Source organism: Vulpes lagopus, chromosome 2 (assembly GCF_018345385.1).
Source record: "Vulpes lagopus strain Blue_001 chromosome 2, ASM1834538v1, whole genome shotgun sequence".
Taxonomy (NCBI): domain Eukaryota; kingdom Metazoa; phylum Chordata; class Mammalia; order Carnivora; family Canidae; genus Vulpes; species Vulpes lagopus.
The window spans coordinates 25,748,980-25,773,435 of NC_054825.1; the positions used below are offsets into that span (position 1 = coordinate 25,748,980).

At 36.6% G+C, this 24,456-nt stretch overlaps 1 protein-coding gene across 2 annotated transcripts in view; it reads left to right on the plus strand.

Moving 5' to 3' along the window:
* NT5C2 (5'-nucleotidase, cytosolic II) overlaps positions 1-24,456 on the plus strand; it is an 88,127-nt gene that overhangs the window by 56,850 nt on the left and 6,821 nt on the right. The window contains exons 4-11 of one of the 2 annotated variants that reach the window (XM_041742486.1): positions 12,168-12,285; positions 13,127-13,222; positions 13,554-13,577; positions 18,257-18,348; positions 18,481-18,538; positions 19,578-19,671; positions 20,310-20,363; positions 23,746-23,829. In XM_041742486.1, coding sequence (XP_041598420.1) covers positions 12,168-12,285; positions 13,127-13,222; positions 13,554-13,577; positions 18,257-18,348; positions 18,481-18,538; positions 19,578-19,671; positions 20,310-20,363; positions 23,746-23,829 — 620 coding nt within the window. The remainder of the gene's footprint in view (positions 1-12,167; positions 12,286-13,126; positions 13,223-13,553; positions 13,578-18,256; positions 18,349-18,480; positions 18,539-19,577; positions 19,672-20,309; positions 20,364-23,745; positions 23,830-24,456) is intronic. The other variant, XM_041742487.1, reaches the window with a different exon arrangement.

The window sequence follows — 24,456 nt, forward strand, 5'->3', positions numbered from 1 at the left end:
GTATATATGTGCAAGCCATAATATATGTTGCCTCAGAGAGTGATTATTTTGAATGGGAGAAGGCTCATTTGGATGAGTAAGTTCCACTATGTCCTCAACTCAGAAGAATTATGAAGATGAAAAGTGATAATTTAGTACTAGAGTCCAATCAATGATTAGTATCAAGGATCCATTCAGAATAAGCTAAACTCTATAGGGCCTATGGTTAATTGGGTTTGCATAATGAGGGTTTTTTATAGTATTGACTGTAAAACAAAAAAAATAAACTTTCATGTAAATCTCCAAAAAGGATTTGAGGTGATTTGCAAAATTAAACCTATATAACATGGGTCAAAAGACTACTTTTTTTCTTATTAAAGATTTTATTTATTTATTCATGAGAGACACAGAGAGAAGCAGAGACATAGGCAGAAGGAGAAGCAGGCTCCCTGTAGGGAGCCCAGTGAGGGACTTGATCCCAGGACCCCGGAATCACAACCTGAGCCAAAGGCATACACTCAGCCACTGAGGCATCCAGGTGTCCCAAAAGACTACTTTTTATAAAAGAAAGCCTGTGATAAAATATGCTTCCAAAAAGATATCCTTCATATAACCTTATTAGGAAAAACTTATTCCAGTATTGCTGTCATTTTTTTTAAGATTTTTTATTTTTTTATTTTTTGAAGATTTATTTATTCATGAGAGACACACACACACAGAGAGGCAGAAACATAGGTAGAGGGAGAAGCAGGCTCCCCACAAGGAGCCTGATGTGGGACTTGATCCCGGATCCTGGGTCATACCCTGAGCCAAAGGCAGATGCTCAACTGCTGAGCCACCCAGGTGTCCCATAAGATTTTATTTTTAAGTAGTCTTTATACCTAGTGTGGGACTTGAACTCAAAACCCCAAGATCAAGAGTCTGCAAGCTCTACTGACTGAACTAGACAGGCACTTGTTTGATGTCATTTCTTGGGCATTTTAGGAATTCTTTTGGAAGTTTTTTTGGGGAATTTTTAAAAAAAGATTGTTTTTATTCATGAGAGATAATGGAGAGAGAGAGGCAGAGACATAGGCAGAGGGAGAAGCAGGCTCCATGCAGGGAGCCCGATGTGGGACTCGATCCCAGGACTCCAGGATCATGCCCTGGGCCGAAGACAGACACTCAATGGCTGAGCCATCCAGGTGTCCCTTGAATTGTTGTTGTTGTTGTTTTTAAAGATTATTTATTTATTTATTCATGAGAGACAGAGAGAGAGAGGCAGAGACACAGGCAGAGGGAGAAGCAGGCGCCATGCAGGGAGCCTGACATGGGACTCGATCCCGGGACTTGATCCCAGTACTCCAGGATCACGCCCTGGGCCAAAGGCAGGCGCCAAACCGCTGAACCACCCAGGGATTCCTGGATTTGTTTTTATAGCCAGTTTATAAACACAAGAAAACCTGCTTCATTAAGTAGTCACCTATTTTTTAATTCACTTTGGGGTTTTTTTGTGTTTTTTTTTTTTTTAATTTAAATTCAGTTAGCCAACATACAGTTTTCAGTAATTCATCAGTTGGATACAATACCCAGTGCTTATCACATCACATACCCTCCTCAAGGCCCATCATCCACTTACCCCATCCCCTCACCCACTTCCCCTTCAGCAACCCCTAGTTTGTAACCAACCCACTTTGATTTACCCTTTTATTCACTCAGTGCTCTCGAATACCTTTTACCCCCTTTATTTTGGAGTTTTTTTTTTTTTAAAAGGTAAATTCCATGCCCATTGTGGGACTTGAACTCACAACCTTAAGCTCGAGAATTGCATGTTCTACCAACTGAGCCAGCTAGGTGCTCTACTTTCCCCCGTTTAAATTAATTATTGTTGATGAAAAATGTGCTACCAGGGGGATATCTAGAATAATATGCTATAGACTCTGAAAGTGATTTTCAAAGAAGAATTTTAAACTTGTTCTGGGTAATGATTGTGTTATTGGAATAAATATATATTGACTTGTGGAGTGATTATTTTGAATGGGAGAAGGCTCATTTGGATGATTAAGTTTTTCTATCATTTTGCTTTTAAAAGACATTATTTGGGGAGGGGATAAGGAAAATAAAAGGCATTATTTTATGTCACACCTTAATGTACTTTCATTATTTTCATTTCACAATTGTTTTTTTGTTCTGTTTTGGTGTAGTTGTATTAGAGAACTTAAAACTTTTTTGGAATAAATCTGATCCTTAGGTAAAAGTACTTGCCTTCTTTATTAGTTTGTTTTCTTTAACTGAACTAAGTTATTTTTTAAAAACTATTGTTGATGGCATCCCTAGTTTAAAATTTTTCTCCCATGTTTACACTTCTATTTTCTTTGGCCCAATGTATCACCTTATGTGTTAACTTTGATTTCCTAGAGTATTCATATATGATGGTACTAAATTAGTACTTTCATCCCAAAAGAGCTTCATACCATACTGCTCATACCAAAAGAGCACTGTTTTTGGTAGGGTTTTCTCTTCAAGACTGTAAGATTGACAGCCTTAGTATAGGTCCTCCCTCCCCCAGCCATATGAATAGTTAAAAGATTTCTGAGCAACCCTTAATTTGGAAGGCTCTTATTTATAACTTACTGCTGTTAAAAGACTGTTTATGTCACTGGGCTCTAAGTGGGAAGGATATTTAAGCAGTAATTAAAAGATTTACCCAAACTAGTGAATACTTTTGTATGTGCATGTATATGATATCTTGTGTATAATTGTGCTATTTCAATATTCTGTGAAAGATCAGTTTAAAAACTTTTGATCTGATAGAAGTTATTAAATTGGAAGAGAAAAGATTAGGGAAGATAAATGAAACAAGAGTCCAAGAAAACTGATAATTGTTAAAGCTTGGGTGATGGTTTCAAAGCCGCTCATTTAATATTCTCAGTACTTTTGTGTATGATTAAAAAATATTCTTAATAAAGTTAAATTTAAAAACGAGATAGAGGGAGTTCCTGACTGGCTCAGTTGGTAGAGTCTGCAATTCTTGATCCCAGGGTTGTGATTCAAGCCCCATATTGGGAGTGGAGCCTTCTTTAAAAACAAAACAAAACTAGATAGAGAAAACTGGCAAAATACCAATGAAGTAATTTTTTAAGGCATCTAAATGTAAAGATTTTTTAATTCTTCATTTCCATCTGAGCTATATCTTTATTTTAGGTATTCTTACTGCTCTTTCTTAAACTTATGGATTTCTTATACTACCTCAGAAAACTCCAGTGCATTATATATATATATATTTAATTTATTTTTTTATTTAAATTCAGTTAGCCAACATACAGTACATCATTAGTTTCACATGTAACGTTCAATAATTCATCAGTTGTGTATAACACCCAGTGTTCATCATATCATGTGCCATCCTCAATACTCGTCACCCAGTTACCGCCACCTCCCTCCAATGCGTTATATGTGTTGGTTGAGATAAATATATTCAAGACTATAATTTTTAGATACATATTTATATTATATATACTACCTATATTAGATATGCATTTTAGCTTTAGGCATCCCTATTATCCACATATGGATCTACACTTAATTTCCAAGCTCTGATTGCCTTTATGTCATTTCAGTCTCCCAGTTAGGGTTTTTCGCTAAATTTTGTTTTAAAGATTTTATTTTTCATTTGTGAGAGTGAGAGAGCGAGCACAAGCAAGGGGAGGGATAGAGGGAGAGGGAGAAGCAGATTCCAGGTTAGCAAGGAGCCGATGTGGGGCTTGATCCCAGGACCCCGAGATCATGGCCTGAGCTAAAGGTAGATGCCCAACCAACTGAACACCCAGGTGCCCTGGCTTTCACTAATTTTCACTAAACCGGGTGCCCTGTTTTTTTTTTTCTTTTTTAAAGATTTTTAAAAGTTATTTATGAGAAATACAGAGAGAGGCAGAGACATAGGCAGAAGGAGAAGCAGACTGACTGTGGGAAGTCTGATGTGGGACTCAATCCCAAGACCCCTAGATTGCGACCTGAGCCGAAGGCAGATGCTCAGCCACTGAGCCACCCAGGCATTCCCCGATTTTCACTAATTTCAAATTCATTTCTTTGAATTGCAATAATATGTGGTTGGTTCCTAGATCATTAGGAAATTTCAAAGATTGCTTAATAAAATCCAATTCTATCTCCTCCATAACAAGGTGAGTGATAGAAATAATCACTTATCAGTACTTATGATCTTTTCATTGCCACTCATAAAAGCATTCAGACATAAACCAGATTAATTTTTGGAATAAGTGTCATGGAATAGTTACATCAGGAAAATTACTAAAATCTTACTCTTAAAAAATATTGCCTGCTATTTTCAACAAGGATGAAGTTGTTTTAAGAGTCTTAATATCAATTATGTTGGAATTAAAATTTTTTAAAAAAATTTAAGGGCCACCTGGGTGACTCAGTCGGTTAAGACTATGGCTCAGGTCATGATCTCAGAGTTGTGAGATAGAGCCCTGAGATGGGCTCATTGCAGAGTCTGCTGGAGATTCTCCCTCTCCCCCTACCCCTTCCTCTGCTCACTCGCTCTCTCTAAAATAATAAATCTTTAAAATATTTTTTTTTAATTTAAAATGAGTCTTAATAGTTACTTTTGATCCATCATCTCTTTTCTGCGTATACATTGAATGTTTGCTTTATCGTGAGGTTAATGGTCACTGAGGAAAGGACAACATGATAATGGATTCAAGCTGTATAATGAAGATTTAAGGTTAAACCTTGTGGATAAAAACCTGCTAGGTCAGGGAACTCTAATAGTGGGGGTTACCTAGGCACATCACGAGGTGATTCTGATTCTTTTAATCTTTGGGAACATTGGTTTGGTTTGATAGTCATATGAAGGAATCAAATTCAGGTAATTATAGTTGTTCTGGCATAATTGTTAATGGTACTATGGCAGAGGACCAAACTAAGTAACTGCATAAAGATTCCTTTATTTCCTAAGTTTTTTATCCACCCTCTCAATTTTTCTTTGAGATGAGTAGAATAACAGGATTATCTAGGATACTCTGTTATTGAAGAATGAATTTACTTCCATCTGGATTTACAGTTCAGTAAGTACCTAAATTCTGTTTACTTCAAGACTCTGAGGATAGTCAAAACATTTCAATTAGGTGGGAATACTTATGTCGAAGTATATGATCTAAAGTATACACTAGGCTTTGTACACTAGTGGCCCATGCACCCAGTTCACACACAGACCGTAGTTGGCTCAAATAGAGTTGTTGGTTTTTTAAATTGAGTCAGTAGTTAAAAATTGAGAGCTAGAATTTAGGCTGTTATCACACGGTTGGCAATGTTTGGCTCTAGTTCCCATAGGGTAGCTGAGTGTGAGTAGTAGCTACTTCCCCCTGTAGGCAAGGCATGCACCAATGCTTAGCTCATTTTGCACAATAATTGAACACTGATACAGATGTTTGGAACATATTACCTGAATCTGAGTCTCAGAAAGTCTGTCTGGTGAACTTGATATTGTACCTTGAGCAGATATAAAAATGAACTGTTTAAGGTTGAATGAATCATACATAGTTTTGAAGAAGACCTGGGATGGGTTAATGACCCTTTTCTTGTCCCTCTATACTTCCCAAGTCACATAATGGAATTGATCTTCTGAAATTATTATGAGTTATCTAATCATATATTTCTGTAGTACAGTTTAAGCTCCTTCAAGCCATGGACCATGAATTTTTGTTCTTAGCATCTAGTACCTGGTACACAGTAGGCACTCAAATGTTTGTTACATTACTGTAACTTTAGTACAGGCATTTTTGTTTTGTTTTGTTTTAGTAAAAGCATTTGAGTGTGATTATTCTTATTTTGGGGGGAAAATTACATAATAGTTTTTTTATATTTTAAAATTGCAAGCAGCTTCTTTGGTTAAGGAGGATTTTTAAAGTTACTGCCTCAAATTTTCAGTTTTTTTGTTTTAAATTGAAAACCATACTTTCCAGGTGGAAACTACATTTACCACGGTGAGCACTGCATAATGTATATGTTGTGCATCTGACACTAATATAACATTGTATGTCAACTATACTTCAATAATGAACACTCTAAATACATGTTCCTACTAGGGGAACAGGCTCTTAGAAGAAATTTGAATAAGGGAATTTTTTCATTTTATTTTGAAATAGTAATTTTTTAAACAAATCTCTTGCTTAGCATTTTTGCTTTTGCAGTGAATTTAAATTGGCAGTATTCTAAACTCCACTTGTTTACCTTATTTAACCATTTGGGAGTTTGTTTTATGTTATATTACTAAAAGTGTTGCATGGTGCCTAGCTTTTGTATTTTAAGTAAATTAAAATGGAAAGCATTTTTAGAAATTTCCATATCTTTTAAAAATCATTTGTGATCTCTTGGATTAGAGATAGAAGTTTCTACTGTGTCTGTGTTTTACTATGCTATTATGTTAGGGTTTTCAAATAGTTTTGAAAAATAGAAAAGGTCCTCTTCTGTTTATATAAGAATTGGAAAAGTTTTATTTAAAATCTCCTTAATAAAAATGTGAATTAATTTGCCTTTTCTAGTTATAGTCTCAGAGAACCAAGATTGCATAGCCTAAATAGAGAATGTTGATGTTAATCACATTCACAGCATAAAAGCAAGTAACTATTTTTGGGTGGTTGGGTTGGAATTTATTTTTCATAGTGATTGGTGGTGGTGGTTTTTCCTAGTTGAGTGTTTATAGGACCTTTAGACATTATATTTGGTCACTTTTGCTCTTTTATTTAGTATCAGCTTCCTTTCACAAAAAAGTCGGAGGAGTCAAACCATATGTTTTTAAAAACCTGAATGTCTCTAGGGAAAATGACTCCCTATGAAGTTAAACATAGTGTATATCTTAAAAGTGTCAATAGCTTCTATGGTCTTTAAGTCAGTTATTTTACTGCACTAGGTAGTTTCTCTAACTTTATGAAAGCAGAATAATAAGACACTGCTTACTGAGGGAAAATTTCCTTTTATTCCACATTTAGACATCTGGCTAGGTTTTCAGCGGTATAAAGTTGGTTCTTGTCTGTCTCAATCAGGATGACAAATTTAGGTGTTGGAAGGATAGAAAAGTAGGTAGTTAGGTACAAATGGACTTAACTTTAAATGGGTGCTTAATAGCAAGATGAGACTACTCGTTTATTCTTGCATCCTTATTTAGCCTGTTTCACTTACTGTAGTTCAATTTTAAATATTATATACCAGCTGCATTTTAGTTTCTGTCATATAAACCTAAAATGTGCTAGAGAAAAGAAACTAAAATAAATCTATTTTTCTGTTTATCTTTTAACATTTCAAGTTCAGACTTGGCTTGTATTCCAGGTTCAGGATGTCAGAAAAGTTAAATACACAAAACGGAGGCTTATCTTCAATACCCTTGTTTTGTTATGGCCATTCAGATGAATTTTAGAGATAGTCAGAGGCTTCTAAATAGGAGGGCAGTAACTCCTGTAAATACCAATATCCAAATGGTGTCTCTCTGTTCCAGCCCATCGCAACAGTTTTAAAACCAGTTTTGTTTTTGTTTTTGTTTTGTTTTGTTGCTTTGTTTTGTTTTTTAACAGGAGAGCCAGTGTAACTCCTTCAAGACTGGAGTGACACTCTACATCTGCATCTGCCTCATGTGAGTTCTCATTTTGGCAGCAGCATTCTGCTAGGCTGGAACCTCTGTAGAGGTTTGCCCTTCCTTTTTCTAAAATCTGTAAACTACTATACACAGTGTGTCTTGGTGGCAAAGGTAAAAAAGTGCATGAGAATTTTAGACTTCCCTGCAGAAAGATTTTGGCTCATTTCAAAGAGATGGTCTCCTCTAACATAGGTTCTATTTTGTATGAACAACATTTACTCAAAATAGAGCCCATAACTTTCATCTCCACAACATACATTTGATATTTTTTGGAGAACTATTTTTTCCTTACAGATTATAAAGAATATCTTTAAATGTTCTCAGTAGCTTCAGCTTTCAAAGCTTTGGTTGTTCTCTTTATAGTCTAGTTATGTAACCTGAGAACACCATGTGCTGCTCTGGTGGCTGAAGCACTCACTCCTCTTTTTTGGACTTTAGCCCTTGAAATAACTTCTTTCTTTGTCTTTGAACATTGGGTAAATTAGGATAGGCCTGAGGACTTGAAGAAGAAATAAGCAGTGAATATGTGAGGTTATGTTTACTTTGAATCTATTGGCTTTGTTTTGGAAAGTCAGCTGTAAGAATTGAGCTTGAAGTTATGCATCATTTACTCGCCAGTTTTGCAAGAGAAATTGAAATTAGAGCCTTTGCAGCTGTGGAGAGGCATATATATATATATATATATATACACACACATATATATACACACACACACACATACACACACACACATATATATATATATATATATATATATATATATATATATATATATATATATAGTCTGAGGTGATGTATATGGTTCCTCACAGCTACAAAGGCTGACTTTGAAGGGCCTGGTAATTTAAAAAAGGAAATTTGCTTTTATTTATTTATTTCTCAAGGATTTGGTGAAACTATGTAGACTAGTCATTTTTGCTACCAGGTCAGAACAAATTGTGACTATTCAGTTTATTCCCAAGGGACACTTAGAACAAAACATCTAAACTTGTGATCTCTGCAACTACAATTCTGTTTCTCCAGCCCTGGTTGTACTGTATAGTGTTCTAGCAGATGATTTAATGACCTGGGAATTCGTGTTACTGAAATGATTATCCGGGAAGCTTATGAGAAAATGTCAATAGCTTGTAGGTCCTACTGATTAATATAGAGCTTAGTGAAATGGATAGTGTTGTCAAAGTGGAACTTGAACTCTCTTTGCTAAATCCATTCCCACCTGTGACTAGAGCAGTTTATTTTGGACTAGGTGAATGAAGTTGGAGGGAGGGTAGTGTGTTTCAACACCTAGGCTTAAATTTTGATGGCCTATGTAATCTAGAAATTCACTTTTAGCAGTGGTAGTATATCCCACCACAAAAAAGCTTTGGATGAGACTCAGGGAGACCTAAATTCTCGCTTAAGTTTACATTTGTACTTGCTTATGTAACTTCAGGTCAGCAAATGGGGAAAATACATTGTATTTTTAGAAAGTACCCTAAACTCATTGAGTGAAAGGAAATTTAATGTATTTCTGTAGGGGGAGTTACTAGAAAGTACCTCAGTTGAACACTTGGGAAGTTCTGTCCTGGAATAATGATAAATGTGGCAAGTATATAGTGTTTTATTTTCTGTTCTAGGGTTTATGCTGGCAAAATGAGGATTTGAGATATCTACCCTCCCTCCCAATATTTTTTTTTTCTTCACTAAAAATTCTGAAAAAATAGATTTGGGTTTCAACCCAAAGTGTCTTCTGAACACAGGTTTTAATTCATCATTACTCCATCACTCTATAATTACTTGATTTTAAACTGGGGAAAATGGCTCATTTATGGGTGAGTTTGGGTGGGGGTGATTAAAGTTTTTTGGGTTTTTTGCCTCCCATTTTTAAGGTATATCCAGCAAATTATTCTCCTGAAAAAAATTGTTACTTGAAAATATTTTATATGGGCCAAATCCTGTAAGACTGAATGCCAGTAGATTATCCAAATTGCTTAACTATACTGGAATTTTGTTTCATTAAATATTATTTGAAATAAATGGGGCTTTGTTAAGATTGAGAAAGTTTTTGTTTTATGGAAATTTTGTTAAAAGAGATTTACTCCCAGTTGGAGTGAAGTGTGCACAGTGTTGGGTGAGAGAGATAATTTTATATTCTCAAAATAATTCAGATTGACATCAGTCAATACTACTTTCCTGGTTTTATTATAATACACTAGCTCTTACTCTTTTAGTGCGTATGAATATACAAGCACTTCCTTTATCACAGTTTACGTCATCTAGATTTAATAATTCCACACTCATGGATTCCAAAATGGCTGTTTTTTTGTTTTGGTGGGAAAGGGTGATGAGGGGGATGGAATTGAACAGAGAAAATATGTAGCCAATTTTGATAATATTGGTGTCAGCATTAGCATTAAATTATTTTTACCTCTGAGACATCAAAGGGAATGATGGCTTCTTTTGGCATTATTCTGAGGGGACAAGACTCAAGAACCTCCTTCTCCTAAAGAACCTTAAAAATGTTAGGCTTTTTTTTTTTTTTTTAAGATTTTATTTATTTATTCATGAGGGACACAGAGAGAGAGAGAGAGGAGAGAGGGACATAGGCAGAGGGAGCAGCAGGTTCCATGCAGGGAGCCTGACATAGGACTCGATCCTGGGTCTCGTGGATTAGGCCCAAGGCTGAAGGCGACGCTAAACCGCTGAGCCACCTGGGCTGCCCCAATTTTAGGCTTTTTAAATATGGCAGATGGTATTAAATATTTTGAAAGTTCACCCTGCTTTCTTAACATTTCAGCTTAATTTAAAAATAATGGATATATACATTAATATGTTACAAGTTGTAAAAGTACAGATGGTACATGAAAGTGTACTTCCCCATCTCTTAGCTACTCAGTTCCCTTCTTTGGAAGTGACCAGTATTACTGGTTTCTTTTATGTAGTTCCAGAAATACTCTAAAAGATTTCTTTTGGCAAGGAAAAGTTGAATAGTACTCATTAAGATTTAGCACTAATTTGGGCCGGCAAACTAATTGCAGTGAAAAATCAGTTTGAGCCATAGGCTGTATAGATTGTGGATAGAAGAACAGTAGTAATCTAATAAGAATAATATTGTGAGATAAAAATGGATTTTTTTTTTTGGCATTGAGCAAGATTGCAGGTCTTTTTATTTCTCTCTTTAATATGGCTTATCTACTCCTAGACACTGATGGGAAGATGATTACCTAAATATTGCATTGGAGGAAACCTATTTAAAGGAACATCATTTTCTTTATACTGAACTGCAATGATTATTCTGAAAAGTTTTTTGTTATAGAAGATTTCAGAGATCTATAGTAGTAGAGAGAAATACCCATATTCTAAAATACATTTTTTTTCACCTGTAACAAACTTAGTAGGCTTCTTTGGCAGATATAGATATAGATATCTATGTATATACACACACATACACATGCTCATTTTATACATACAGTTCCATATACCCATCCTTCCATAATGACATCTCATAAAATGAGTCCTAATTCTTTTTTTAATGTGTATTTCCAGTCTTATTGAGAAATAATTGACGTATATCACTGTATAAGTTTAAGACATACAAAAAAAATAAGGCATACTGCAAGATGGTTTGATCTGCATATATTGTGAAATGATCATCATAATAGTTTCAGCTAACATCCATCTTCTCACATAAATAAAATGAAAAGAAAAGAATAAATGAAAAAATTTTTCTCCTTGTGATGAGAACTCTAAGGATTTACCCTCTTAACGTTCCTGTATATAATACAGTGAGTGGTGTTAGCTAAATTCCTCATGTTGTCTGTTACATCCCTAGTATTTATTTTTATTTGTAACTGGAAATTTGTACCTTTTGACCGCCTTCCTCCAATTCTCCCTCCTCCTACCCCTAGTCATAATTCTTTAATATCTCATTCCCAGTCCACATCCAGATTTTCCTGATTGTCTCAGGCATGTCTTTTTATGGCTGATATTGTAGCAATAACTTAAATGCTATTTTGATGGCTCTAGCCAGACTCTAGCACTGATGAGAAAACAAATTAATCCTGACAAATAGAATTATGTGCTGATTGAAGGGGTATAAAGCAACTACCAAGCCAAATAGGAATTGCAAAAATACTGTGGTTTTTTTTTTTTTTTTAAAGGTCATTTTGAAGGATTCCTACACTAACTATACACATCAGTGAAGCCTTCAACATATATACACCTCTCTACCTGGTTAATATCATAGCTGTGCATCTTAGTTTCTTTTTCTGCCTTTAGATTGTGGGCATGAAAGAACAGGTAAAGGGAAAAAAGGTTAAGTTTCCTAAGAAATGAATTATTCTGAAATGTCTGATAATTCATCTTATTGCTCTTGCTCCTATGGAAATATGACCTGTTTCTGCAGACTAACAGTTGAGTTCTGTGATTGTTTGGGGCAGTACAAAATGTGGAGTTTGGGGGAAAAGAAGAAAATAGCACATTTAGGAAGAGAGAGGAGTTTAGGAAGGAGTAGAAATTCACTCATTTGCCTTTTATTTTCATTGACTATTATTATAATGAGAACCTCCTCTTTGTGCAGTGTACAAGTCCCCGGAGTATGAGTCTCTTGGCTTTGAGCTTACTGTGGAGAGATTAGTTTCTATTGGCTACCCTCAGGAACTGCTCAGCTTTGCTTATGATTCTACATTCCCTACCAGGTAATTTTTCAAGATTTTTTTTGGATTAAGAGCCTTTCCTCTATCCCCCAGATTAATAATTCCAAACCACCTCTCACCATCCTCACCCTCAAAGAAAAGAACCAAAAAAGGTTATTTGGTTTGTTTCTAGGTGGTTGTTGTTGTTGTTGTTGTTGTTGTTGTTTGGTTGCTATTGATTCTAAAATTACCATGGGTCTTTATGTACACTGTATCTTTTGTGTTCTTGGAATTGAGCTTAGTTTATTAGTTATTCAGTTTACTGAAGAAGATCTCTTTATGGGAAAGAGATTATTAAAACTGATGGGCAATAATCACAGACACTCCTACCATTTGCTGTTGGAGAGCAGTTACGTGTAGTACTAATACATTTCACTTTGTCATTGGGAGCTTTCTTGGCAGTTTGCATTTTTGGATTTGATAGGGAGGGTTTAAGATTAAGAAAGATGATGTTTGTGATGCCATCATATATGTCCCATATACAGCATCTATTAGAGAGATATATAAGCCAGTTCATTTGTCCAAGGAAATTAAGACTCCTTTAGAATAGAACCACTGTATAAAGAGGAATTATAGTTCATACCTCATTTAAGGCTCTTATTTCTTACAGAAAACAGTTGTGATTATTTTTCTGGACAAAGTAAATATTTTTTAGTTGCTCTAGGTTTAGTTTTTAAGATTTTACTTACTTCAGACTCCAGGATTATATTGTTTAGGAACATGCTTGAGTTGTCATAAAAGCTTGAATAAGGTGGTGTTGGTTTATGATGATTTAGTAATACTACATAAGACTGTTGCCTATATTATTTTTGTATTACTGACAAATGTCTTCATTTTCACATAGGGGACTTGTTTTTGATACACTATATGGAAATCTTTTGAAAGTTGATGCATATGGAAATCTTTTGGTCTGTGCACATGGATTCAACTTCATAAGAGGGTGAGTACATAGAACCCTTAGCCTCTTTCTAGTGTTGATACCTTGTCTCCCCAGATTACCTTGTCTCCCCAGATGTACTGTACTATACTTTCCTGTTCCCTCATTATTAAAGAACGATTCTTTGCATAAGGATACTTAACAATTATTTATTAGGCAGTTAGGACCCAAACTGACTTATAAATGTAGTTAGCAGTTACATTTTGGGTAAATTAAGTGGTTTCTAATTATATAGCATCCAACAAAGCTAATCTTAAAACTCACCCAAAAAGAATTGTAGTGGCTTTGACTTATTTGAAATTCTAAGATTTTTATTTTCTCCTTTTTAATACAGTTCTCAGGTAGCTGCTCAGAAGAGGTATGTATATAAAAGTGCTTTGAAAAATTTAAAACTACAACAGTGTAAATGACTAAGGTTTTTAATAGCTAATATATTATTTAATATTCTAATGAATAGCTTCAGATATTTGATCATGTGGTTAAAGTTTTTAAAAATATGAGTTAAAAATATGAGTTAAAAATGAATAAGTGTGATAATATTTAAAACAAATAAGAGCAAGCTATATTTTAATAACCAGAGTATTTCCAGTATTCACACTAATTTGGACTTTCCACCCTATTAAACAGCAGATAAAATTTAGTGTCTACTCTTTTTGTGAAACATCCCAATTTTTTTTTTTTTTAAATTACAATACCACAGTTTGACACTTTCTGGTCATTGTGGCTTTTTACAGTTGTACATTTTCTCCACTATTTTACTACCTAATTTACTACTGACACTGTATTTGGAACAGAGCAACTCTTTAAAAAAAATTATTTTTTAAAATTTATTCATTAGAGACACACACAGAGGCAGAGGGAGAAGCAGGCTCCATGCAGGGAGCCTGATGTTGGACTCGATCCTGGGACTCCAGGATCATGCTCCGAGCCGAAGCCAGATGCTCAACCACTGAGCCACCCAGGTGTCCAGCGACAGAGCAGTTCTTAAAACCAAAATAGATTATGTATCTCTTCTATATGTTATTCTCAGAGGTGAAGTAGTAAAAACAACACAGTCTACAGTGAAATATTTAAAGAGAATCTTTTTGATAAATATTTTTTTGTGATAAGCACAAACTAACTGTAGCAGAGTATCCTTTAAATCTGAGGTCACAGTAATACCCTATTTGGAATTGAAGCATCTAATGTGAGACTTTTCAGCTGGAATTATACAGGCTCAAAGATTTCCAAGTATGCATACTGAGAACAGTATGCAGTAAACACCTATCTTGATATCTGGGCAGGCCAGTGATTATATCCACCTTTCTTTCACTGTTCCTCTCATGAGGGGTTTGTTCAAGATTCATGAGTATCTAGAGACAGGACTTAGAATGTGAAGGGATTGCAAATAATGCTAGCAACCTAAGCTATTTTACATGTGCATATTGTACCATAATTTGAAGTCCCAATGAAGATGAACCAAGCTTCTATTTATTAATGTCTGAAAAGGGATTTTTATGTTATGGAGGAGGGAGTAGTCAGAAGAAAAGGCAGGGAAGTTCTATAAATTAGTACTGCAATTAGATTTACTAACTCAAGATTCATAGACCTTTCTTTCCCCAAAATAAAGTTTCCAAATAGCTCCTTTGGAAGTACATTTAGTAGTATTTTAAAAAAAAAAAGTCATTTATGGGTAATGCAGAACCATTCAGACGACATGCATGCATGCATGTATAGTCTTTAGAGTCAAAAGGAAAAGCCTGTGGAGAAGAAGAGCTTTAGATTAGAGGGAGAGGGAAAGTGAGCTATTGAAGCATACTGGTGGACAAGGCTGGAAAGGAGGGTAGGGCTGCATCAGGCATAACATTTACATGCCTTCCCAATGAGTTGGGGTCTCTGTTTTGGACCATGGCAAAGGCCATTATTTTTCAATTTTTTATTTTTTTATAAAATTTACTTTAAATTTTTTTATTCTTTAAAGATTTTATATATTTATTCATGAGAGACCCACAGAGAAAGAGAAAAAGAGATAGGCAGAGACACAGGCAGAGGGAGAACAGGCTCCATGCAAAGAGCCTGATGTGGGACTCGAATCTGGAAATCCGGGATCACGCCCTAAGCCAAAGGCAGGCACTCAACCACTGAGCCACTCAGGCATCCCTACTTTTCAATTTTTTAAAAATATTTTATTTATTTGAGAGAGAGTGTGCACACGACTCCCCACTGAGCAAGGAACCTGACATGGGGCTCAATCCCAGGACCCCAAGATCATGACCTGTGCCAAAGGCAGACACTTAACTGGCTGAGTCACTCAGGCACCCCTGGCAAAGGTCTTTGAAGTTTTAGAGTAGGTTAGTACTGAGATCAAATCTTCATTCTACAAGTCACAGAAAGTGAGCAAGGTTCTATACTGTTACTGTTTTCTTCCCAACTTCCAAATCTAACTTCCTTCTTCTGGGATACATTATTTCCACTCAATGAATATTTATTTTAAATATATGGTAGCCTGATTTGACACTTAGTTTAAACGAAATGTAATTGCTAACTATATTTATAAGTCAGTTTGGGTTCTAATTGCCTGATAAATAACTGTTTACTATCCTTATGTAAAGGAATTACTCTTTAACAATGGAGAGAATAGGAAAGTATATCTTAAGGAGACAGTGTCGTCTAACTAAACCTGATTGAGGAGAGCGTATCCTTACTATTCCCTTTCACCTTAATTTTCATCATAGAAAATTTTAGAAAGCAAGAAAATGAGAAATTCTACAAAGTTATTCCTTGTTGGGAACTCTTCTTTCCAAAGGGTGACTAAGACAGGAAACGGATGTGATTTTATATCCTAACTAGAGGTTAGGCCATTGGTAGTTAGACCTAAGCAAGAATTTACCCAGATTACTCTGAGTATGGACTTTAAATGTGATGTCCTTCTTTCAGATTAGTTATCTCTGTATATTCATTGTGAGGACTGTGCATTTTTTCATAAATAGTTTATTTTGAAGCAATCTCTACACCCAACATGGGGCTCCAACTCATAACCCTGAGATCAGAGTTGCATGCTCCACCAACTGAATCAGCCAAGTGCCCTGAGAATTGTGCGATTTTATATTTTAGTTTTTCTCCTTTGGGGTTTCTCTGTACTATTTTTGCTTATTAATTCTATCCCCTTCCTCTTCTTGGAGTGTTTCATTTCACTCTCCAAGGTTCATGGGCATCTCTAACAACTTTTATCTGTTTTACTGGTTTTCCTCTTAACCCTAAGTGTTCTCCACAGGTCTATTCCGTCTTCGCTTCTTCCTCTGCACGGCAAGTGGCCTTGTCTATTGTAATAGTCTTCATGACTTCATCTGACTTCATCTGTACCTGTGTGTAGATGACCCCAGTTCTCTCTAAAGTCTGAATCTGTTTTAAGTTCTTGACCTTTATTTCTAATTGCCTATAAAAACCTGTTTATTTTTTTTCCCTAAAGATTATATTTATTTATTCATGAGAGACACAGAGAGAGAAAGAGGCAGAGACACAGGCAGAGGCTGAAGCAGGCTCCATGCAGGGAGCCCGTTGCAGGACTCAATCCCGGGACTCCGGGATCACGCCCTGGGCTGAAGGCCGCGCTAAACTGCTGAACCACCCGGGCTGCCCTCTGTTTATTTTGAGCTTAATGTATCCAAAATAGAACTCTTCTTACATCTATTTCTTATCCAGTTTTCATATTTCTGTTAATGGTACCACTACCTTCTCAGAGACACTTTCATGTGAGCATCATCATATTGACTGTCATGTCCCTTATATGCCACAGCCAGTCTTGTTCATTTTACCTTGGAAGTCTCTCATGATTAATGCTTCTCTTTAATTTCCTGTGCCACCACTCTAGGATAGACTGCTGCTGCTCTCATCTGGACGACTGCAATAACCACTTAACTGATTTCCCAGGCCTTTGTGTCTGTGTCATTTAGCTTTTGCTGCATAATAAATTACTTCAAAACTTAGTGGCTTAAAACATTGACCATTTTATTTAGCTCGAAATTTGGAGAGTCATCTGGGCAGTTCTGGGATTGCTTTGCTGATCTGGCACAGCCTCACTCACATGTCTGGCAGTTGGCAGCCTGTGGCTGGGGTGCCTCATTTCTGTATGTAGCCTTTTATCCTTCAGCAGGTTATGTCACTCATTTATTCACTCAGAGGTGCTAGTGCAGCAAGAGTAGGCAAGCCCCTATACACAAGTGTTTTCCAAGCCTCTGGCTGGATCCCTAGTTGCTGCTGTTCAAGCCTGTATTTGAGGATGGAGAAAGAGACTGAGCCTCTTAATCAGAGGAACTGCAAAGTCACACGTTACAAAAGCATAGGAAGAATTTGTAGTCATTTTTGTGACATGTCACATTTCTTTCTCCTTTTTATCCTAAAACTGTTATTAATTGAATATTTTTGTAATTCTGATGGTTTTATTCCTTTGCTTAAAAACTATCAGTGGCTAAAACACCACCACAAAAAACCCACAAAACACACACACACAAAAAAAAAAAACCCAAAGCTTGTCAGTGGCACTCCATTGCCCCTGAATGAAAAGTAGCAATAACATAATCTGTCTCAACTCATCTTTCTAGCTTTATTTTCCTCTGCTCCCCTCTGTCTTCTCAAATTGGACTAGTTTTTTAATTGGTCTATACCTATTCTTTAAGGACCAGTTCCTGTGCCACCTTTTTCATGAATCCTTCCTGAATTTCTCTCTCATCACTCCCACATTCACTTTCTTCTACCCCTTTAGTTGAAATGCTCCCCTCTTCCTCTATTTTCTCTTCCTTGTGGCAGTTGTGATATTTTTTTACCTGGTGATAACTTTTGGTGTATGTGACTCTCCTCCATTATCAGACTGAGAACTTGTTAAGGGCTGGAACCTAAGCTTTTTTTTATCTTCGTAGCTACTTATGTGTAATATTTAGAACCCTGCCTTGCATGTAGCCACCAACACATTTGAATGAATTTTTGAATGATTAATATTTCTTATAGCTATTACAATGTTCATTTTTTGAATGTCAGTTAATTTAAAGTTTTTTCTTTCAGACCAGAAACTAGAGAGCAGTATCCAAATAAATTTATCCAGCGAGATGACACTGAAAGATTTTACATTTTGAACACACTATTCAACCTACCAGGTAGACTCATTCTGTGCTTATATATTATGGATGCTTCTCCTTCTTTTCAAAATCATTTGCTCAAGGGAGATAATGAAATAAGTTTGAATTATGTCACTTATAGCTTATGAATATCTATTCTTCATTTTTCAGAGACCTACCTGTTGGCCTGCCTTGTAGATTTTTTTACTAATTGTCCTAGATATACCAGGTATGTATATGGTATAATTTTCTTTTTCCAATTGATTTTTAAAATTAATGTACAGGGTTTTAGAGAACTGGCCATTGTAGGTCTTTTCTGCTTTTCTGAAGTGAATTTAGTGCTAGTGAGAGATGCCACATTGCCAGCCTGAGAGATGGGACAGCACCAGCAGCTCCATGCAGGCTCTCACCTCCCACACGGCCCCTCTCCTTGCCAGTGTGCTGCAGCCATGTTTGGAAGGGACCACTTCTGATTGGCTTCTCCTGGGAATGAAGACGGCCAGCAGAGGTGCTAATTGTGACAACTGAGTGGGAGGTTTGTGTGATGATTATCTGTCCAAGCAGAATTACACTAAAACCCCCAACTCATTTCACAGCAGCTGCCCAGGAGCCATTCAGGGGTGGTAATTTAGTTTTACTCCCAGGCCCAGCAAAATTTGATTGAGGAGTAAATATGGTTTATCCTCCCTGAAGTAAAATTGTGTTTAAATCTTGAACAAGTTATCCTCTTCTTTTTTAGGGGGAATTGCATAACCACTGCTGAAAGTTTAGCCATAGGTGTAAGAGTTTGCAAACTTCTTATCCTCTCTAGGCCTTATCCACTTCAAAGCACTAAATCTGGTGAAGCACCAAGTCACTAAGCTAAATAGAAAATAAGCCATACCTTTGACCTAGAGACGATGTTAGAAAAGTCAGGATGAAGGGAACCTAAATTACCAATTTTAAGTTTTAAATGTTTCTTTGATGGGAACCTGTTTCTTCAAAGTGATGAATAAAAGAACGTGATATTTTTGGAATTGACCTTTTAGATTCCATTCTATATATTATTCTATCACTTTATGTTTGTTCACAATTATCATATTCCATTGAACACTATAGTCCTCTCTGGTGGTCAGATGGATTTTCATTAGGGAGTAATTATTTTCCTAATTAGCCACAACCTTTAGCCATGTGATAATGGAACCTTTGGGTCCCCTGGGCAGTGTTTGATAATCATTTTATTTGCCTTCTTTTGGATTCCCTGTCATGTTCTTTTCATCTTTGTATAGCTGTGAAACAGGATTTAAAGATGGGGACCTTTTCATGTCTTACCGAAGTATGTTCCAGGATGTAAGAGATGCTGTCGACTGGGTTCATTACAAGGTACCTAGGAGCTCCTGATTCACCTAATCACTCTATGATGTGTGTTTTATGGTCTGACATTAACTTTCCAAGTGCAAATAGAGCAGAATTTCTCCTCCATTAAAATTAAAAAAAAAAAAAAATGGATTTGCCCCCTAGTGACAGCTCTCTAGAGTATTTTTGTTCTTGTCTTTGGCTGTCCTGCTTTCAGAAGTAATGTTGATCTTTCCTCAGTGATAATGCTTGGCTTCTAGCTCTTATTTCAGGTTGCATTTCCCAAACTTAGAAGAGATCTTACTGTTAAGATTATACTTACCCTATTCTTTGATGATGGTTATGGGCTGTTTGTTTTTTTTTCCAAATACCTCCTGCTTGACTATAATAACACTAATTAATATTTCATTTACTGTGAATTATACTGAGTAAAATATGAAATGCCTTTTGATTTCTAGTTTAAAATAAAAATAGTTTTATATTTTAAATACATTTTGAAGGCAGAGTCATTGCAAATCACATCTGCTGCTTTATCATGGCCTTCTCTAGTTTATTTACTTTTCCATTTTGGTAAATATTTAAGAAATGCATTTGAGTTAATAGTAGACATAGTTTTTCTTATAAACTGTAAAAACTGATTTTGTTCTTTGTTTTTCTTCCTGTAGGGTTCCCTTAAGGAAAAGACAGTTGAAAATCTTGAGAAGTATGTAGTCAAAGATGTAAGTAATAAAGGGGAAAATAGATCTGCAAATCATGGAAATGAATAATAAGCCTATTTATAATGAAATGGACAAGGGAAGATTTGTCTTGATACAATATATGTCAAGTATAATCACCAGTGATTTTCAGCCAGAACATAAGTCTTAGTATAGTTTTTCCTGTTTGTTCATAGAAGGTAAGAAGACCCAGTATTTCATTTGCCCTTTAACTCTAATAATAATAATAATAATAGCAGCTAGAGTAGTTACTGTGTGCACATCACTGTACTAAGTGACTATATGCCATTTAATCTTCCTTTTTTTTTTTTTTTTTTTTTTTTTTTTTATGATAGTCACAGAGAGAGAGGGAGAGAGAGAGGCAGAGACACAGGCAGAGGGAGAAGCAGGCTCCATGCACCGGGAGCCCGACGTGGGATTCGATCCCGGGTCTCCAGGATCGCGCCCTAGGCCAAAGACAGGCGCCAAACCGCTGCGCCACCCAGGGATCCCCATTTAATCTTCCATAGAATCCTGAGGATAGGTATTGTTACCTCTGCTTTATAGATAAAGAAACTGAGGAACAGATGTTACATAACTTGCCCAAGTTCATACAGTTAGTAATGGGGAAAGCCACAAGTCACACCTAAACGTGGTCAAATTATAACCACAGAACTAGATGATAATCTCAAAAATGTACATATATATGACCATTATTTAAATTGCTTTTAACTATCAACAGGAAATAATAAGGAAAGCTTTAAAATATCTTGAAAGATTTTTAAATTCTGTAGTTTAGTTCATAGACTTGTACCAATGTTAATTTCTTGGATTTGATCATTTTTCTGTGGTTATGTAAGATGTTAATATCAAGGGAAGCTAGATGAAGAATGTATGGGAGCCCTCTGTACTATTTTCCCAATTTGTCTGTAAGTCTGGAATTATTTTTAAAGAATTAATTAATTTGGGCAGCCCGAGTGGCTCAGCGCTTTAGCGCTGCCTTTGGCCCAGGTGACCCGGGATCAAGTCCCACGTTGGGCTCCCTGCATGGAGCCTGCTTCTCCCTCTGCCTGTGTCTCTGCCTCTTTCTCTCTGTGTGTCTCTCATGAATAAATTTAAAAAAGAATTAATTGAGAGCAAGCATGTCCATGAGCTAGGGGGAGGAATAGAGAGGAGGGAGAAGGAAAGAAAATTGCCAGCCAACACTGTAATGAGTGCGGAGCCCAATGTGGGACTCAGTCTCAGGACTCTGAGATATCCACCTAAGCAGAAACCAAGAGGCTGTCGTTTAACTGACTGAGCCACTCAGGCACCCATGTCTGGAATTATTTTAAAATAGAAAGGAGGGGGGATCCCTGTGTGGCACAGCGGTTTGGCGCCTGCCTTTGGCCCAGGGCGCGATCCTGGAGACCCAGGATCGAATCCCACATCGGGCTCCCGGTGCATGGAGCCTGCTTCTCCCTCTGCCTGTGTCTCTGCCTCTCTCTGTCTCTCTCTGTGACTATCATAAATAAATAAAAATTTTTAAAAAATGCTAGCATTCTTTAAAAAAAATTTTTTTTTGAAAAAAAAAAAATAGAAAGGAGGGGGGATCCCTGGGTGGCACAGCGGTTTGGCCCGGGGTGCGATCCTGGAGACCCGGGATCGAATCCCGGTCAGGCTCTCAGTGCATGGAGCCTGCTTCTCCCTCTGCCTGTGTCTCTGCCTCTCTCTCTCTCTCTCTCTCTCTGTGTGACTATCATGAATGAATGAATGAATGAATGAATGAATGAGGGATTCTTGAGTGGCTCAGTGGTTTAGCGCCTGCCTTCGGCCCCCAACGTGATCCTGGAGACCCGGGATCGAGTCCCATGTCGGGCTCCTTCATGGAACCTGCTTCTCCCTCTCTCTCTCTTTCTCTCTCTCTCTCTCATGAATAAATAAAATAAAATCTTTTAAAAAAATAAAAAATAAAATAAAATATAAAGGAGACACACATAGCTCCAAGATGAGATACTTCTTCCTTTTCTCACAGAGTAAGAGTAATAGAATGCAGTATTTTTTCAATATACTTTGGTACAAATTTCTTACTTTGGTATAGTTTTTGTACCTCCTGCTTCCCCCCCACTCTCACTTCCACTCTTCTATCACAAGAGAACACTGAGGGGTTTAGGAGAGGTCTAGGATAACTTAAGTGAAGGAACCTGTTTACTAAGAGAGAAGGAAAAGCTTTTCTTTCTGATCACGTCAGGAGTTAGAATTTCCTCATGGGTCTGCAAGTGCTGGGCATTTCTAGGTTGCATCTTGCACATGGCATTCCATTCTGCAGGGTGTATTTTATTATTATTATTTAAGATTTTATTTCTTTAGTTGTCAGAGAGAGCACAGCAAAGAGAGCTTCAGGCAGAGGGAGAAGCATACTCCCCACTGAACAGAGAGCCTGATGATCCCACGTGACCTGAGCCTAAGGCAGATGCTTAACCGACTGAGCCACTCAGGCACTCCTGCAAGGTGTTTTATAAAACAAAAGTATACTTGGTGAAGCCATATCTTACACTCCCCATGTAGAGTATTTTGCTCATGATGGTTAAAATCAGCTCCTCTTGGGGCACCTGGATGGCTTAGTTGGTTAAGCTGCCAACTTTTGATTTTGGCTCAGGTCATGGTCTCAGATTCATGGGATCGAGCACACAAAGGAGTCTGCTTAGCACCCTGGGTGGCTTAGCAGTTGAACGTCTGCCTTTGGCTCAGGTCGTGATCCCAGGTTACTGGGATCAAGTCCTGCATCAGGCTTCCCATAGGGAGCCTGTTTAAAAAAAAAAAAAGAAAAGAAAAGAGTCTGCTTGTCTCTTTCCCTTTCCTCCGCCTGCTCAAGTACGCGCTTGTTCATGTGTTCTCTAACAAATATTTAAAGTCAGCTTTTCCTGACCTTTTCCATACCTCATTCATATACTTTAAGAGATTACAAGGTAATTTAGGCTCTTTCCTGAGGCAGACATGAGGAAGGTAGAGATGTTTTTGTTTAAAAAACATTATTTATTTTTAAGTTGTTTTTGTCTGTGTATGCATATGTGTAATCTCTATACCCGGTGTGGGACTCAGACTTAGAACCCTGAGATCAAATGTCGAATCCTCTTCTGACTGACCCAAACAGGTGCCCAGAGGTGTTTTAAATAAGCATATATAATAATAATATCACCTGTGTGTATCATATATAAGCCTAAACATTATATACACCATGCATACTACATATATTAATACTTCATTCATGCATAGTGACAATGTGGTCACTTAAATGTAAAATTCTGAAACTGACCAGCCCTTCAAGGGCATCCTCTATTCTTAATCCAGTAGAAAAAAAACTCCAAGTGTAAATGAGTATATGTTTGTGTTTTAGTGTTTGACTCATCATCCTATTACTTTGCAGGGAAAACTGCCTTTGCTTTTGAGCCGAATGAAAGAAGTAGGGAAAGTGTTTCTTGCCACCAACAGTGACTATAAATATACAGATGTAAGTGCTTAATATTCATATAATGTCTATAGAGAAGAATATTTTGGCCTAAAGCACTATGAAGATAATGAGGACAGTAGTTTGTTAAATGAGGGTAGTTTTTTGCCATTTCATTTTGAGAAGAGTGAAAAAATATCTTTAGCATAAGGACTACATCAGAGTGGTTCTCAAATTTTTCTCAGTATTCCTTTTGACTATTTTCCCTGATTATAATTGGCTACTTGAAGGTTTTAATTTGGAGGTTATTTAAAACATTTGTGCTGATTAATGGCTTCTCTGTCTCTTTGGTGCATCGTTTATACAAACTTGAAAGTCACACATTTATTTATTGTACATCTGTAAATGCCCTCCCTGTTGTTGGGAGCTAGATAGCAGTAGATGGTGCAAAGATGTTTTGACTCTTAGCCATCAAAATTTACTGCCTTATAGCTTCAAAAAAATGTTTTTGCCATGATTAAAGCGTCTAGAAAAGCCAATTTAACTCCTTGGCCTCATCTTACTTTTGATAAGACAGTTGCAAGTTTTTAGTACTAGCAAGCAGCTCAGTGCTCCCCAGTTCTCTTTATGTAAAATCTTAATTTAGAAACGTGGTGATCTGGAGTAAGCAGTCTTACAAAGCCAACAAGT